Source organism: Serinus canaria, chromosome Z, assembly GCF_022539315.1.
Source record: "Serinus canaria isolate serCan28SL12 chromosome Z, serCan2020, whole genome shotgun sequence".
NCBI classification, from domain to species: Eukaryota; Metazoa; Chordata; class Aves; order Passeriformes; family Fringillidae; genus Serinus; species Serinus canaria.
Window position 1 is genome coordinate 8,130,081 of NC_066343.1, and position 16,685 is coordinate 8,146,765.

Genomic DNA, 16,685 nt, shown 5'->3' on the forward strand with positions numbered 1-16,685 from the left:
AGATATACAGTGCTGTAATGTAAAAATATCAGCTGCATTTAACCTGGGGGAGTAGCAACCCGGGGCATGCCACAGGCTAACCACCAGTCATCTGCCAGGTGTTCTGGTCCCTCAGCTGCTCTTCGTGCAGAAGTCCCACAGGAGGAAGGAAATGGATCACCCTGCTTTCAGCTCTGCAGACCAAGCACACTTGGCTGCCAACTTGCCTGCTCTAGACTGACCAGTCTACATGCTGCAGAAGTGCCAAAAAATGGGGCAAAATTACCAAACTACACTACCGTAACAAAGCAGGTATTTCCGAAATAGTGTCCCCCCCACCCCCGGGAAAAAGCTGAGCAGAAAAATACACTGTATCTAGCAAAAGCCTTCCATGATCCATCCAATTTGTTTTAATGAAGATACTCAGGGTCATAACCAACTAATATCCAGGACAAGCTGGTGGGATTCATAGATGAAGCTTTGAAGGACAGGCTTGGGGAATGTTCTCAAGATTGCGTTACCAGAAACTATGCCAGAATGAATGACATATCCAACATATGGCAAAGGGTGCTGCAGCCAGATCCCCCAGAAGGACCTGGCAGCCTGGGGGGCCAATACACCCCTTTCGGATGCCACTCTTGTGCCCATTCCTAAAAGCAATGCATGCGCCACCCCAAAGAGACATATCTTCACTCTGAGCACAGTGACACGTGATGGAAGTCCCCTGAGCTCAAGTTCCCTGGGTCATAGTGGGAAGACCCTTTAATGAAATGAAATGTTTCCAAAGGGGGCTGAAAAATGTTATTTTGGAAAACCTCTTCAGTGAGTAGATTCAAAAAAAGGAATCTGCTTTTCTGCACACCTGAGGTCCTCTGCATCAAAATGGGAAGCTGCTCTGATTGAACCTGCAGTTACCTGGAATTGTATTGAGCAATCTATTTATTCTCACAGGAAAGAAGTGAAAAAAGCATTATAATGGAAAAGTTGAAATGCTTTCTGTACAATTAATATCCTACCAGCAGCCTTTTTTATTCCAATGATGGAACTGAAAATACTAGATTTCAGCAGAAGAACAGCCCTGACAAATGTTTTTCAAGTAAAACTTTTCTTAGACGGGACAAAACCTTCACTTGTTGATCTTAAATGAAAAAAAGCTGTGACAGTGAGTCCTTAGAGCAGTAAGCCTTTTACCCATGTTCTTTCAACACAACATGACAAAACTACATCAAATATTTCACCCACCTTAAGCCAAGACAGTCTGGAGCTGTGCTGCGCTGCAACCATCAGGCCAACCCTGAGATATTGGCATTCACAGGATCCTAGGTAGTCCCACTAATCTGTATTAATAATTAGACAGCATTCTGCCTGTAGGAATAACCGCCAGAAAATGTGGCAATAACTGTTAATTACAGGGGCCAGTGGTACAAGCCAGACTCTGCTTTGGCTGCTGAGCTTCTGCAACATCCTCCTTAAACAAATCTGAACAAACAGAGGAATACTTTTGTTTGTAAGAACTATTTTCTCTCCTAAAAACATGAGGAACAACACTTTTTTTTTTTTTCCCCAAGAAGAAACAATATATACATTTATATAAATGCATATACAAAACTATACCCTCCATGTTCATTTATCTACAGACGCTATCAGAGCAATCCAGCTGGATACCACCTGGAAAAAGCTAGGGGCAAAACCCAGGGTCTGCTCCCATAGCAGGTGGGGCATGGCATGCAGAGCCACTGGCAAGGGGACCAGGCATTCTTTTCCTGGGATGTCAGGGGCTGCAGCAGCAAAGGTGCACGTACAGAAACACACCCCACATATAAGGACAGACAGACAGACAGACACACACACACACACGCTGACAAGACCTGCCAACACGGACACACAGATATGTGCATGCTCCTTACACATGCAGGCTTGTAAATCCACCAGCAAATCTGCTGTAAGTGGTTCAGTAGATCACTTATAATCATCTATGACTCCCTCATACACTCACCAAAAGCACAGTTCACGTCTGTCCCATCTTGAAGTCATTGATTAACCCTTCAGAGAGTGGCTGAGGTGCAACCATCTCCTAAATTTTCACCCATGCGATTTCAAAATGAAATTAGCCCCTGCTCTGGCTAAATGTTGCTGCACATCAGCCAAGGAGAAGTTTATTGCAGTTGAGAATAAACATTCTCTTACATTCAGAGAACATCTCTCCAAAGTTCCCAGTCCCATCAAGACTGCCAATTAACTTCTAATGAATTTGAATATAATTATGTGATCACACAGTTTGGCCAGTCTTTCTCCCTTATTTTATCTTTACATTAGCCAACACTGGTCAAAGATGTATTTTAACAGTTCTGAGTGGGCTGTCATATTGTAAGAAAACAGTAACATGCAGATTTTTGTAACACTACTGCATTTCCAAGAAGCTATGAGGCACAGAAATCCCATCAATGACTAATGAGTTGTGGGTTAAGGTGGACGTACCTTGCTGAGAAGTCACTGTAGTATTCTCGACCCGTGCTGCCTGCCATAAAATTTTAATGCTGTTTCTGACATATTTATGAAATACCTCACCTAGTCTTTGCAGGATGACAAAAAGATTTACATCTGCAATTACTGCAAGCATATAGGTTTTAGCTATGCACTTTAAACTTTTGTACACAAAGGTATTTAACTTTAATACAACAAAGGTAGGTGGTGCCACAGAGCAACCATATTGGAACTGCATTAGGAGAGATTTATTTCTCTATACCGGAGGACAACTGCCCAACTCATCTGAATATAAGATGGCATTGCAATTAATTGCAGTGAGGGGTTTGCCCCTTCCCTCTCAGCTGCCCATGAAGAGTCATCTCCCCTCTCCACCAGCCACTGGCATGCAGACTCTTGGGATCCCAGGTGGACCTAGCAGCAGGAAGCTGCACTGCCAACAGCGATATCAAGATCAGCAAGCCCCACTTGGCCACGTGCAGAGTCTCAGCACCAGTGCTGCCAGGTATGGGCTGGGAACACACTGCTGTTCCGTCCGGTTGCTGCAGCTGCCCATACCAGACTGACTCTCCTTAAGCCTGGTTGGTGGGGCTGCTGCAACCCTCTCAAAGCACCCTTGCACCCTGGACAGAGTACAGGTGAGTGGCAAAAGGTGGATGCACAACACAGAGAGAATGCAGGGCATTGAGTACACAAGGGGGCAGGGTAGATGAGGGTCACAGAGCAGACAAGGGACATGTGGCAGATGAGAAGCACAGAGTGAGCAAGTGGCACAGGATGGACAAGGGTCATGGAGCAGATGAGCTGCACAGGGGATGCATCCACACAGAACATCACTCCATGCCTTTGTGCCTATGCGCTCCCGACCTGAGAAGAAGCAGCCCTGTAGCACATCAGGGCAGGCACCATTTTACCTTCTTTGCTCCAGACTTACCATCTTGGTAGTGCAGGTGGGATGAAAGGTAAACAACTAACTCAGAGAAATTAAGTTTTGAAATATGGTTTCATTCCAAATTGGTGTAAAAGGTCACAAGAACTATATTGTGGGATTAAAATATCTGAGCTAAGCAGCAGAAATATTACAGCTGGTTCAGGTGAAAACATTCCACTCCGTGCTTCATCCTGACTTGAGCCTTTTCTGTAATTTCAGCCTTCATGACACTGCAATGTGTGGCCACCTCCAGGAATTACACAATAATTTACCTCATAGCAGAAGATACAATGTCACAAGCCATAGTAACATAGACTACAAATATTGTAAAGCCTGGAAATTAAACATTTTGGCAGCTTGGTACATGCACATTGCTGCTGTCTGTCTTCAATTATACTCCAGTGCAGGTGTGGGAACATGAGCAGGAAAGCATCTGCATGACTGAGGGAGCATCCTCCCACATCAGCACAGTCTCAGGCATTCTTCTGGTGCCCAGTCCTTGGTGACTCCCGGATCCCATCATGGACTGGCCATGGCTCACCTGGGACTGGCAGCAGCTCCAGGAGAGGGCCAGGTCCTGCCCTTTCTGCCAAAGTGGCAGCATCATTGAGAGACAGAAAAGCCTTCTGTGCTCACCTCCTGTGTGGACAAGCTCTGCAAGATGAGCCACACAAATTTCAGCATCTCAGCTATTCTGCAAGACCAAGTTTTCAGCTGGATTGAAGGCTTCATCTATGCCTGGACTGGGGCTTTAGCACACTAGCAGGGTCTGGTTTCCCCACTCTGATTGTAGGAAGCTTGAAATACAGACACACATCCCCAGAAGAGATGATGTCAGGTCTTCTTTCTGACACCAGAGACAATGTAAATGAATGCCTAAGTGACAGAAGACAGATTAATTTCTCACTTAATTTCCACTGCACTGCTTTGTTTCTACATCACATCCACATTACAGTCATCCTTTAAAGGCCAAGAATAAAATCTTGTCAGTCAATCTCAGGTGTCTGGGAATGTGGCAGCTCAGTCCTCTGGCACAATGGATGAGACACTTTGCTGCCAAATTCTTTGTTGCCTACACTATTTCCAAATAATGTCAGCAGCTGCTTAGCCTGACTTGATCCAGCAGAATCAGCCAAAAATGGTGCCAAGGAAGAGAAGACACTGACAGAGAAGGAAGTCTCCTCCCACACATAGCAAGTTAATTGAGGGCACCATGGCTTGTCATGGTACATGCCCCAGGGGACCCATGCCTCCCAACAGCCTAGTGCACACCTTACCAGGAGCAGGCTCCTCATTGCTGCCTGGCGTTATGTTTCCTGACTTCAGTAAATGTGCAAGAATCAAAGACAAGCTAGCCTGAGCTGAGATGGCTCCTTCACCCTGAAGAAGGCTAGTAGGAGAAAAAGATGGGGCCACACCAACACCCTGTGCCCACACCTTGAACAGACAGAGCAAGCAGGCCTTCTCCCACCTGGGCACTGTATGTCCCACCATGGAGTCTGTGGGACAAACACCAAACCTCTCCACATGAGTAAAACATCCATGTTCCACCAGCAGTTACTTGTGACAAACTGTTGATTGGGTAAAGCACCCAAGACTGACAGGATTTAATGCAACTGCTGCTGAAAGGACATCAAGTCAGTACAAGAGCGTGGCTTTTAGTCTTTTTATGTAGTAATTGAGGAAGTGATACTTAGACTTCCCAGCTTACTCTACAGTCGCTGCAGAGCCTTATCCCAAACCTACTGAGCTCATAAGAGACAAATGACTTTTTCTCATCTGAAGTGCCCCAGTGCCATATTTGCTGACAGAAACAAATGAACGCATACTTCTTTCTAGAGACTTCTCATTTCCTCATGCAGACTGTCCCTCTTCTCCTGGCCCAGAATATGCATCCCGTGAGTAGGAGACACATCCTCAAACTCTCAGCTCCTGCATCCCCTATCCAGGGATTCACACCTGCCTCACATAGGCGATCACACAGTAGGTTTCCAACACAAACACTGCTTCCTACAGATGAATAGCCTCTGCTTTAAACTGTGTTTTCAGAGGAAATTTCTGCTGTGGAAAAGGGGCAGCTCTTGGAGAACATTCCTTCATTTTTATTACAGTATGTAATTTTGATTAAAAGTTCTCACTTGATTTTTCTTTCTTTCTGTTACCCCGTTTTATTTCTTTTGTACTGATCACATTACATTGAATTGCGCTGTACTGCAATCTATTGTAATGTCCAAGCATTTTCACTTGTTTTGATAAAGTCTCAAGGAATCCAGAAAACTCCTGGGAAGAGAATACTTTATTATCATAGCATTTCAATTTATGCCATAGCCATAAGTTCTGAGAACTGCAGTTTACCACAGAGCAGATGTTCTATGTTCAAACAATCCTAACTGCAAGCAGACCCTCTCCAGCAACAATCATAAAGAAGTCAAACCTACCATCTCAGAAAATAAGTCCAGCAAGTAGCAAAAATACTGAATTCATAAACAGCAGCCTGCCGGAGAATGGCTGCTAAGTCCCCACAAAACCTCTACAGGGGTCATCCTCTCATGGCAGAGAGGAATGGTCAAGGAGCTGGGGATGCTTGGGTTCAGGATCTAGTCTGCAGCATTCCCTTGGCCACAAAAATGCTGGAGGCAGGAGGCTTCCATCTCATTACAGGGCAACTTCTTGACACCTTGAAGCTGGGTAGATACTGAACCCTTCTCACCCTACTCAGTGCATACAGAAACCTATGCTGGGGATGGTGTATGAGAAGTCCCCTCTGAGACAAGAATCTCAGCAAGAGGTGGTCTAACCAGGGTCTAACGCTCAGGAGGAAAGAAAAGGCATCATCCCAACCCCCACCACAAGGAAGCACTGGACAGTTGGGCCATTGAGCTCAGATGTGATGGGAGCATAGACTTTACTCTCCCATCACTGTTACCAGCTGCCATGCTGTGGGGTATGACAGAAAAAGAGCAGCCGTGTCACATTCCTGGCCATGATACAGTGGGATACGAAGTGCTTTCCACTCTGCTTTCTTTGGGGATCTTGGCATTTGCTCATTGTCAAACACAAATTGTCTGGGAACTGCCTGATTGATTTGATGGCTGGTCTGGCTGCTTCACACACCCCACATGTAAGGTCATCTGATGCCTGAGCCACAGCTGGCAACCCTGACAGATGCTGGGCACTTCGTAGGGCTCAAAGCTCCGACAACTTGCTGTTCTCAACTACCACATTTTTGTAGTTTCCAGTTTTTTTAAACTCTGTGTGCTGATGTAACACAAAGGAGACACAAGCACGAGAAACAGAATGCTCAGAAATTATAATCTGCATTGTGTGCTCTCACATGGCTATTTCTCTTCTCTGAGAAATCACACTATGTGCAAGGCAGTTGAGCTCAGCCCTGAAAGGCCAGGTCAGCTTTAGCTGTTCCTTGCTCATGCCTGCGTGAGGTTGAATCACTGACTCAGGAAACAACACAATGGTTTGAGTTGGATGGAACATTAAAGTTCATGTAGTCCCAACACCTACCATGGAACTACCCCAGGAACTATACCATTCCACTACCACAGGTTGCTCCAAGCCCCTCCAACCTGGCCTTGGACAGTTGCAGGGATGTGGCAGCCACAGCTTCTCTGGGCAGCCTGTGCAATGTCTTACCACTCTCTTAGATCTGCTACAGTAATCCAAACTGCAGCTTTGCAAAATCAGAACAAATATAGGTCTCATGGCTTTCTGATTACAGTTATCTTTTCCTTATTGTGTTTTCACCAAAGGACAGCTGTCTGTAATGAAGAAACAAGAGCAAATAGGAGTGGGCCCATGAAATGCAGACGATGCAGCAGTGTGCCTCACCCCGGGCATGCCACATCTGGCTGGACACCAAGCTGTCACAGCTAGCACATTAGGGATGCATCACCTGGGCAGCCATTGTCACTGCTGTCTTTGAGAGCCAGCAGAACAATGATCTATAAGCAAACCCTCTGTAAAGCTGTTCCTGCCTTTGCAAAGGAGGACTGCGGTGTCCCTGCATCCTCTGCATACAGGGGGAGTGTCCTTAGTGCCCAGAGGGGACCCTGGGAGCTGCTTCGGTAGGGCGAACTGATCCTGCATATGGCAAACTCTTAAAATCAGACCCCTGTGCCAGGTCCTACACAGCATATTACTGAGCTTTTAACACATCATCTTTAAATTTCCACCTCTAGATATTTTGGGGCAGTTCATTGTAGCTGCCAGCATAAGGGGTCTCAAAATTACTGTATTGTAGAGAACAGAAAACTGTTTAGTAACATAACCTCCCCTTAAAAGAAAAGAAACAAACCGGCAACAAAAGACTTCGTAAATTCTCACTATTGCTTTTACAGGCGCCAATCTTGCTTAAAGGTGGGCAACACATTGGACCTGTAACACTGACTGATCACTAACAGAAAACCATTCCCAGCTGCCACCAGGGTCTCCCTGTGGGTACCTTGGAGAGGGAATGGTCCCATGGCTCCCTTCTGGGGATGCAGGACAGAGCCCTGTGCCACCAGCTGCATTCCTCTCTCTCTCCTCCTATCTCCAGGGACCATGGGCAGATATTGTGCAGCAGCACCCCATCGCTGTCCAGTGCACCATCCTCTGCAGTGATGCTCCATGAGCTTTGCACCCACAGACAACCTGGCAGTCTTGGCTAAGGCTCCAGAAGAAATTACCACAAGCCCTAGTTTCCATCCCTCAATACTAAAAAACCCTAACCTCAACACTCAGATCCAAAGAGAAGCTTAACTTGAACACTTATCTGAACAGAGCACTCCCCTATCCCAAGGGAGCATCACTCAGCTGTTGGAGCCCCAAACCCTGGCACCATCCTGGGGTGGGGAGGGGACAGTTTTGGCATGGAGGTCTGGCTGGAAGATGCACCCCAACCCACAGCCCCCCGTATCACCACTGCTGGCTGACGAGATAGATGGATTTGACTGAAGGTAGCCAAACTGTCACTCAGGAGCTGCCCCCTCGGTACTCTTCTGGCTGGATCTACTGGAGGATGGGCTTGCCTCAGCCCCTCCTGTCAGGGATTTCAAAGGGAACAAGCAGCTGAGTGGGGATCTGACAGCTCGGCCGAATTAGGGCTATTTGCATGCTAATTTCTACAGTGCTTAACTCACAGGCAGACCTAGAGCGAGAGGCAGCCTCTGCATGTTTGGAACAATGCTTGACTGATCTAGCTGCGTTAACGAGCAAATTATGGTAATTTTGTTATTACAAATGCATAGAAATTTCCAAAGAGTAGAGCAATACAATATGTTTTCTCTCCTCCTTCTCACTCCTAAATACAGACCTCTTTGTTTATACACACTTCACCTTGCTTACTTATGTTGAGATATGCACAATGTTGTACCTCAACAGGAGGAGGCAGAAATTATGGACAGAGCAGAGAGGGCCAGCAAAGCAGAGTGGTCTGCCTTTGCCATGCATGGGACACTGGGGACCACATCCTAGCTGGAGTAAAGAGCAGAGAGCCAAACTGACCCTGGGTGAGGATCGCTCTGCAAGGGGAAGGTGGATCAGTAGATCCAAAGGCTCTAGGCTTTCCAGCATTTCATTTTCCTGCCCTCTTCAGCATAATTTCCAAATCAATTCAAAGAAATAATATTTGACCACATCATATTGAAAACAATATAGATTTTATCTATATTCTGTGCAAGCACAGTAATTACATTCCTGACAGACGAGAACCAAAACGTTTCTCTAGACTTCCAAGATTCTGGCAGACTCTCATGCAAATTGTACATGAGCAGAGGATAAAAATATACCATTTACCTGATCGTTTCATTATTAATTAAGGGAATCATTTATCAGCTGGTATGCAATTTGTCCCACGATATTTGTGATGGCACATGACATACTACCATCATAGGTGATGAAACTTCTCTGGGATTTGTCTTCCAAGACTGCAAAAGGGTGGGGAGACACTTCTATGGAATAGCGTTAGACTTGGGGAAAAATGCAAAAAGTTTGCCTAACCAGAGAAAGCAACATCAGCACTTCTGCCCTTTGGTAGCAGGTCTTCTGACTGTGGCATTGAAGCCTTGGATATTTTTGTGAGCATCTGCAAGGGCTGAAGAGGTGCACCAGGGGACATCTGGGTTTGGGTTTGAGCTGCATGAGCTGTCATAAAGGTACAGGTGGCTATAACCCAAGCACACGTACCTGTCCCAGCCACAACAGCAGCATGGAGCAGGTGGAACCGATGGCAGACTTGGGCGTCACTTCCAGGCTCTGAGGAGATAACTTGCAAACTTTCTGCTTCAGCAAAGAATTGTAAAGGTTTATTCCTCATTTGCTTTAAGTCCATCTAACATAAAGGGCCAGAATCTCCTTTTACTCTCACTGGCCAGAACAATGTCAGTATTCAAGTAACCAAGAAGTTCCAGCATTATTTTTGACAACAGAATAGGACCAGGTTCTCTGATGCCCTCTGACATCCTACTTACTGCAATTTGGTTCCTCTGCCCCTGGTTTTAGGCATTCTATCTCTCAGCTGCTTCTCATTTATTTCCTAAATATTGTCATGAGCTTACAACATGCTGTTGCTAAACTTTGGCAAAGGTAGAGCCAGATCAAAAAATAACTAAAAAATAACTATGAGTGAAGTCTTCAGGGTACCAGTGGATCTAAATTCCACCAGTCTCTACAGACTGGATCCTGATAGTCCCACTATGTCCAAATGCCTGCCTCCCAACCCCTCCAGGACACAAGGCTGGCATTCTGGCCCCCTGCACCCCTTGCTGCAGGCTGGGTGCCAATGGACTATCCCTTGCAGATTTGGTATGAGGAACAGCCCGGACGGGAAGAAGTCCACACTGCCTTACTGCTCCTCAGCCTCAATACCTGCCAGCCACAATTAAAAAATGCATTTGAAAGCCCCGTGTTTTGTTTGCAACATCATCTCCTTCCCCTTCACACATTAGAGTAAGCATCTTCTCCTAGATAAAAGATTGCTAATGACAGCATTGCTATTTTTTATGCCTTTCTTTTTAAAGCCCGGTTTTGAATGTCAGTGTTTTCAGGTCCCTTTAGTCGGGTAATTGCACATAGACTTCTTATAAAGGAAATTCATTTGTTCAGGGTCACTGCATGGTTTTTCATTAAAAACAAATTACCGGTGTTCAGAAAGGACATCTGGGTTTCAAGAGTCCCATTAATGACTATATTCTCAGCATCACTATTCTGGAGAGTCTACCCTTTCCTGTCACCCAGTATGCTGAGCCTGCCAGGAGAGGAGGGGATGAGGTGAACAGCAGCCCTGGAGAGGGGAAAAGGGGTGGCAGAGCAGGGGCTTCAACCCTGGAGTTGTGAAGAAGGAATGGGGGAAGGAGACAGAAACTGAGGTGAAACAGGGGCTGCTGTCCCAGCACTTCTAATACAAGAACTGGAATAAGGATTTAAGCAAGTTATCATGGCTACTTGCATATTACCAATGTCCAGCTCAGCTGCAGCATCATAAGCATGATGGCAAGGGCACACACATGCTGGTGAACACAGGTGTGGTTTGTCCAAACCCCTGTCTCAGCAATGAAATTGCTGCAAGCCCCTCTTCCCCAGTGCTCTCAGGACTCAAATGGGACACCGTTTCTGGGATGGGTTGCTTGGAGCAGGCACACATACTGTAGCTCTTGCACCACTCCTCATGTTTCCCCCCTGTACCCTTGCTGACGGCCACCATCTGTCCCACACATGGGAGAACACTGATCTTCAGGTACATCTTGGGAGCAGACCCATGGACACAAGTAGTGACCTGTGAAGAGAGACCTGAGCCGGTGCTGGAAACAGGCTGGTGTTTTGTGAAGCTACAAAGGATCAAGAAAAGAGCCCAGGCAAGCAGCACTGGTTCCTGTCACCATGCCAGCTCCAATCAGCTGAGCCCATGAAGGAGGACGAAGGGCACTGGAGAGAAAGCCCAGCCTGCCAGAGGTGAGGGAGATATGGCAATTGTAAGGTCTCTGTGACCAGCCAACAGCTGCTTCAGAAGCTGTGCTTCCGTTCAAACACTTCACCTCAGGAAAGGGCTCTGAGGCCCCCACAATGGCTACAGAGTAAACCCCCTGCAAATATTGCCTTTCCTTCTGTGCACCCAGCTTGCTTCTGCTGAGCTCCCAAAGTGAGGTCTGAGGCAGTAAAAGAAGCAGAGGAGGCAGAAACTGCAGGCAGAAGACAGCACCATCTCCGTCCAAAGAAAAAAACAGCTCCAAGACCATATTACTGTATTGAAGCAAGCACTGCCAGGTGGCACAAGGCTTCATGATGTGAGTACATGACTGCGTGGAGAAGATGCAGTCTGCTCCAGCCTGCTCTTCCCCAGAGATTTTCCTCCAGAAAGGAAAGGCTGCTGGGAAAACACTGCTCCATTTTTCCAAAGCAACAGCACCTTAGGGGCACAGTCACAGGGTGAACAAATAGTAACAACAGTACCAAATTATTGGAGATAATTTCTGCATACAGGATCTCAGTAACCTGTGGGATCCTGTGCACCAAGATGATGCTGAGGCCATGAATCTAGTAGGAACCAACAGTGGACTAAAGCTTTAAACAGATAATGAAAATACACAGAGAGCTGCACTAGACAAAATGAATATTTACAAGGAATATAAACTTCCATGCTTCAAGGTATCAGCCTGCAGAAAATGAGGGTTAAAGCAAAGTGTTCGTTCTGTGCAAGCTGCTCCAGGCGCTGCTATGTCCCCTTCCCCAGGTGAGGTTGGTCACTGTTCCTGGGATCCTGTGGCTTCCCATGAGATACCACATGATAGAGTCAATGTTGATGCCTGCGCCCAGCATGTCCAGGAATATTTACCAATAGTAACCAATCTTCTGTTGGATCTCCCTGCCTTCCTCCTGTCATTAATAGTCTCCCAGAGGAAAAGGTGAGTCAGGCATGGGGCACGGAGCACAGGCAAACAGGATGCCGAGCCAGGGGCTGGAAGCAGGTGCCACTGGACTGCTGCAGGGTGAGACCATGGTCACAGGATGGAAGAGGAATGTGGAAAGTGATTTTTCCCAGTCTCTGTGTAGACATTAGGATCTTCCCTATGACAGAAAATATGTCTATAGGGCTCCCTCCAGCCTCAAAGTGGGATTCATGGCTCAGTCATTTAAGGGTAACTAGAGCAGAAGTGTCTCTTCTGTGTGGACTGCTGGCACCACTCCTTTACAGAGAGAGGCCTGATCTCCATCTGTAAACAGCTTCTTGACTCCATCCCTACTCACAGTATCAGGCAGAAGCATATGAATTTCTGCAGCACATTTCCAGCAGTGCCTCATTTGAAACACTGAGTCATGGAATGACCAGACATTTCAGGATGGAAATGTCTTCAGGCACTCTCAATACCATTCTCAGTGCAGGATCAGCAATAAGGCCAGAGCAGAATACTCAGGGCTTCACCCACCATGGCCTTGAAAATCCTCAAGCATGAAGACTGCACAACCACTCAGCAACCTGTTCCACCACTGGGTTCATCTCCTGCGTGAAAAGTTTGGAGACTTTTTCCATACCCAGTTGCGTCTTGCTTGTTTTGAGTTCTGCCAATTAGTTATTTGTGTTAAGGGGGCTCAAACCAGAGCTATTCCCATTGTGGGTCGGTAATTTCCAAGTGAGGGGGGATAACTCTTTCTCTCCAGCTCCTGCCCAGGACAATGCTGACCATTCTCATGACCAGTGCAGGTAGCATACTGACGCTCAGCTCTTGGTCTGCCTCACCCCTGGAGCCCCTCCAGGAACTAAACAGTTGTCAGCCTGTTTTGTAGCAAAGTGCTCCTTTTCCTGGTGCAGGATCATTTGGTTTGTCCTTGCTGGGTTTCCTACTCCTCCCCAGCCTGTCTATGTGCCTCCACATCACTGCTCTGCTCTAGAGCCTACTGACAGTATCATGCAGATTGGCACCCTCTGAGCACTTGTTAAGATGGGCTCTCTTCTAGTTGTGGACGAAGCTGGGAACCAAGAGAGACCTCCAGCCATACCCTGCAGTTCTATGCATGGTACCAGCACCCATCTGTGCCATTGGGCACTACCTCTGAGCTTGACCACCTGGCCAGTTGTTTTCCACCTAGGTACCCATCTATCCCCCCCATGGCATTTCACTTGCACCCTGTGACATCAGAGCACTGTGGGTGCTGGCAACTCAGCACAGCTCAGACAGCTCCCCTCCAGTCAATTTTACAGGGTGACAGCCACCAAAAGGCAGGAAAAGCTTGCAGGGCCAGTGCCCTGCAGAGGAAACACATTCATGGGAGCCTTGAACAATGCCAGCTGTCAGTCCCTAAAGCTCCAGACTGAAATCAAACCGTGTGTTTGCTTGTTGGCTTCCTTCAGAGAAAAGCATTTGAATACTTTATTCTCTGCCATAGCAGAAAAGCCACATAAAAATGGAAATTCACTGCTGATATGCAAGTCCCTTGTTTTGCAGGAAAGGAAGGAGGAAATGTGAAATTTTGAGCATGTGTTTGAACAAGTCATGGAGGTGCAGCAGAAACAGGCTCCTGTGTACCTCCTTGCCTGTGGGAAAGATAAGGAAGGACCTGGGTCTGGCAGGAGGCAAAAGTGCTCGCGTTGGGATGAGCAGTGATGGCAGCTGGAGAAAAGATAAGAACAGAACATGAAGCTGAATCCACACATCTTGCAATTGCAAGAGAGTGTGAAGGTCTCCCGTGCCCCATAGGCAAGCTGCAGACCCAGCAGGTGTGGGACAAACACCCAGCGTGGTAAGGGCTGGGTTTACTCACATTGGCAGGGGCAATGGCAGTAGCAACAAGCATGCAACAAAACACTGCTTATGTTATGTTATCATGTATACATTTCTCCCGTGTCTCTAACCACTTAACTCACACAATTGCTTAATTACAAGCATAAATTCATGGGTAATGATTAAAAATCTTATCTAGGAAGCACATTTCTAGCAAAGGCTCCAAAAACTAGAACAAGGCAGAGGCAGGTTGTGAGAGGAATTCCTGAGAGCCAGCAGAACCAACACATGCCTGTGCTTGGGCATGACAATTTGGCCGTTTGGAACAAGCAGAGATGTGCCAATGGTAGCAGACTGGGTCTGTCACCTGCCTTACTGTCAGCCTCTCAGGGACTGTGGTGCTTACCCTAGCAAGGCTCTAAAACTGGTCCTGCAAAGGACAGGAGTCAAAGAAGGATTGAGAAGGCATTTTGGATGCTAGTTAGCAAATTCTCACTTAAATGAGACAGAGAACCTACAGGAATTGCAGCTGACCTTCACACTAGCTGGAGCAGAAGGTTGTTATTAAAGGAACCAGTGAGAGGAACAGTGCAGTTATTCAATATAATGGGTCACACAAGCCTATATGTAGTTAAAAATAAAATCTATTACCTGGGAAAATCAGCTCAGATGATTCTACATCACTGAACCTGCACTGCACCTCCTCTGGCTGAGCACCATTAAGCCCCATATCCTGCAGCAGGTGCTCCCACAGAATTAGTAATTCCCCAGAAAAGACAGGAGTGCTGTGGCTGCACCACCACTCCTTGCTGCCAGCACCCAGAAGTCACCATCCTACTCCGAACTGAGTGTGGATCTGCAGCCAGCAGTGCTGAAGGATGTCATCAGTGATGTGACATACCTGCAGAACCTGCTCTGCCCACCCCAGGCACCTGCACAACCTCTGCTTCTGCTGCCACACAGACAAGCAGTAGCCAGCAGCTGGCTCATGCCACCTGGCATTTCTGACTGTGAGGTTCCAAAATGGGAAGGAAATTACAGAAGTAGAGTGTCCTGGAAACAACTTGGTGTCCCCATGAGTCAGGTTTGCATGGAAGAAGTCTGGGGTCAGGACACGTCCAGCCCTCAGGGCCAACGGCCTCACTACTGGAGCAGCAGAGAGGGACAGTGCTGGGAGAAACCTGGCGAGTTAGAGCAAAGCCTGAGTCAGGTGAGCAGAGCCTGGCACAGCCCAGTATGGAGCAATCTCCAGGCTCCGCAGAAGGGAGGCTGGAGCTCCTTCAGCCTTTCAGTGCCAGCACTTTGCTTTGGCACTCTGCAGGTTATGCAGCCTCCTGTGCTGGGGAGCCTGGTCCTACTTCACTCAGGATCACTCCAGACCCACCCTTCTGCACTGTGGCTTCTACCTCAGCACAGAACATTTACAGCACACAACGTTTCTCTCCTGAAATACTATTTGTTTTCCTTTTGTGTTTTCTTTCTCCCCTACTCTGAAGACTCACCAGGCACCATTCCTGTCAGTGCTGGAGCGGAGTAGCTGCCCTGTCCAGCAGGAGGGACGTGTGGAGGGTATCCTGGGAGGGTTGTACTTGCCAGCTCGCGACCTGAGGAATCAAACCAACAAATCACCACGTGAGCATTGAGACAAGCAGACATGGTTTTACATCTCCCCAAGCACCCAGAACACAGCCATGCATTTGTCATCACTGCTCTGCGAGGACCAGCATGGGATTTCCAGCCTGGCAGGGAGGGCAGACACAGTTTTGTTTTCTCTATAAGCTGCCACAAAGCTCCAATGAAGTGCAAGCCTGGAAGGTGAAGAGCAGAGCTCTGCAGGGAGAGGAACACACCCGCCTGAACTCCAGCCGCTCACCCCTACTCCCAAATTCCTCCAAAGCTTAGATTTGTAAAGTCAAAAGCAATGAAATAGGAAATAACACAGATCTTAATGACATTTTGCCAGAAAACTCCCTAGAAAATAACATGCAAAAGCTGGGACTGTTTAAGATCTAAATACAATGCAGGGCATTTGTTTTACCTCTTCTTAAAGAAAAAAAAAAAAGGAACAAACACAAGGCATTGAGACATGGAGGTGGTTTAAAATATAGTTTGTCACACTGCTAGAGGAAGAGTTTAGATTTACAGACATAGCCTGATGCACTGCTCTTTCCTAAGCCACAGAAACATGGGTTATAGTCAAATACCCACAGTACTTCCACGGAAATAACCCCACAAAAGCAGGAAGTGGGATGTCTTCCATCTCTCTCTGCCCCTGGACCAGGGGTCTGGGCTACCCCCTCTTCCTTCACCCTCTCCCAGACACATCTCCTATCACCTTTGAGGACATGTTTCTGCTGGCAGTGCAAAGACAGGAAGTCAGATATCAGGGCTTACAAAGAGCCGCAGAAGTGTTTCCTCAGTCATGCCTGGACTCTGCTCCTGTGTGGAGGTTCTGGAATAGTCACCATCCCTTCACACTGCCTCAGTGAGATTTAGGGTATACCACTGTCAGCTGTGGCCACAAGAGATCCTCCAGAAGAAATGGATGTTCCTGTGATCTCTTCAGGCAGGATCCATTCCTC

At 47.1% G+C, this 16,685-nt stretch overlaps 1 protein-coding gene across 1 annotated transcript in view; it reads right to left on the bottom strand.

Moving 5' to 3' along the window:
• PAX5 (paired box 5) overlaps window positions 1-16,685 on the bottom strand; it is a 128,175-nt gene that overhangs the window by 21,191 nt on the left and 90,299 nt on the right. Inside the window, exon 7 of the mRNA XM_050987256.1 lies at window positions 15,606-15,707. Within this exon, the coding sequence (XP_050843213.1) occupies window positions 15,606-15,707 (102 nt within the window). The remainder of the gene's footprint in view (window positions 1-15,605; window positions 15,708-16,685) is intronic.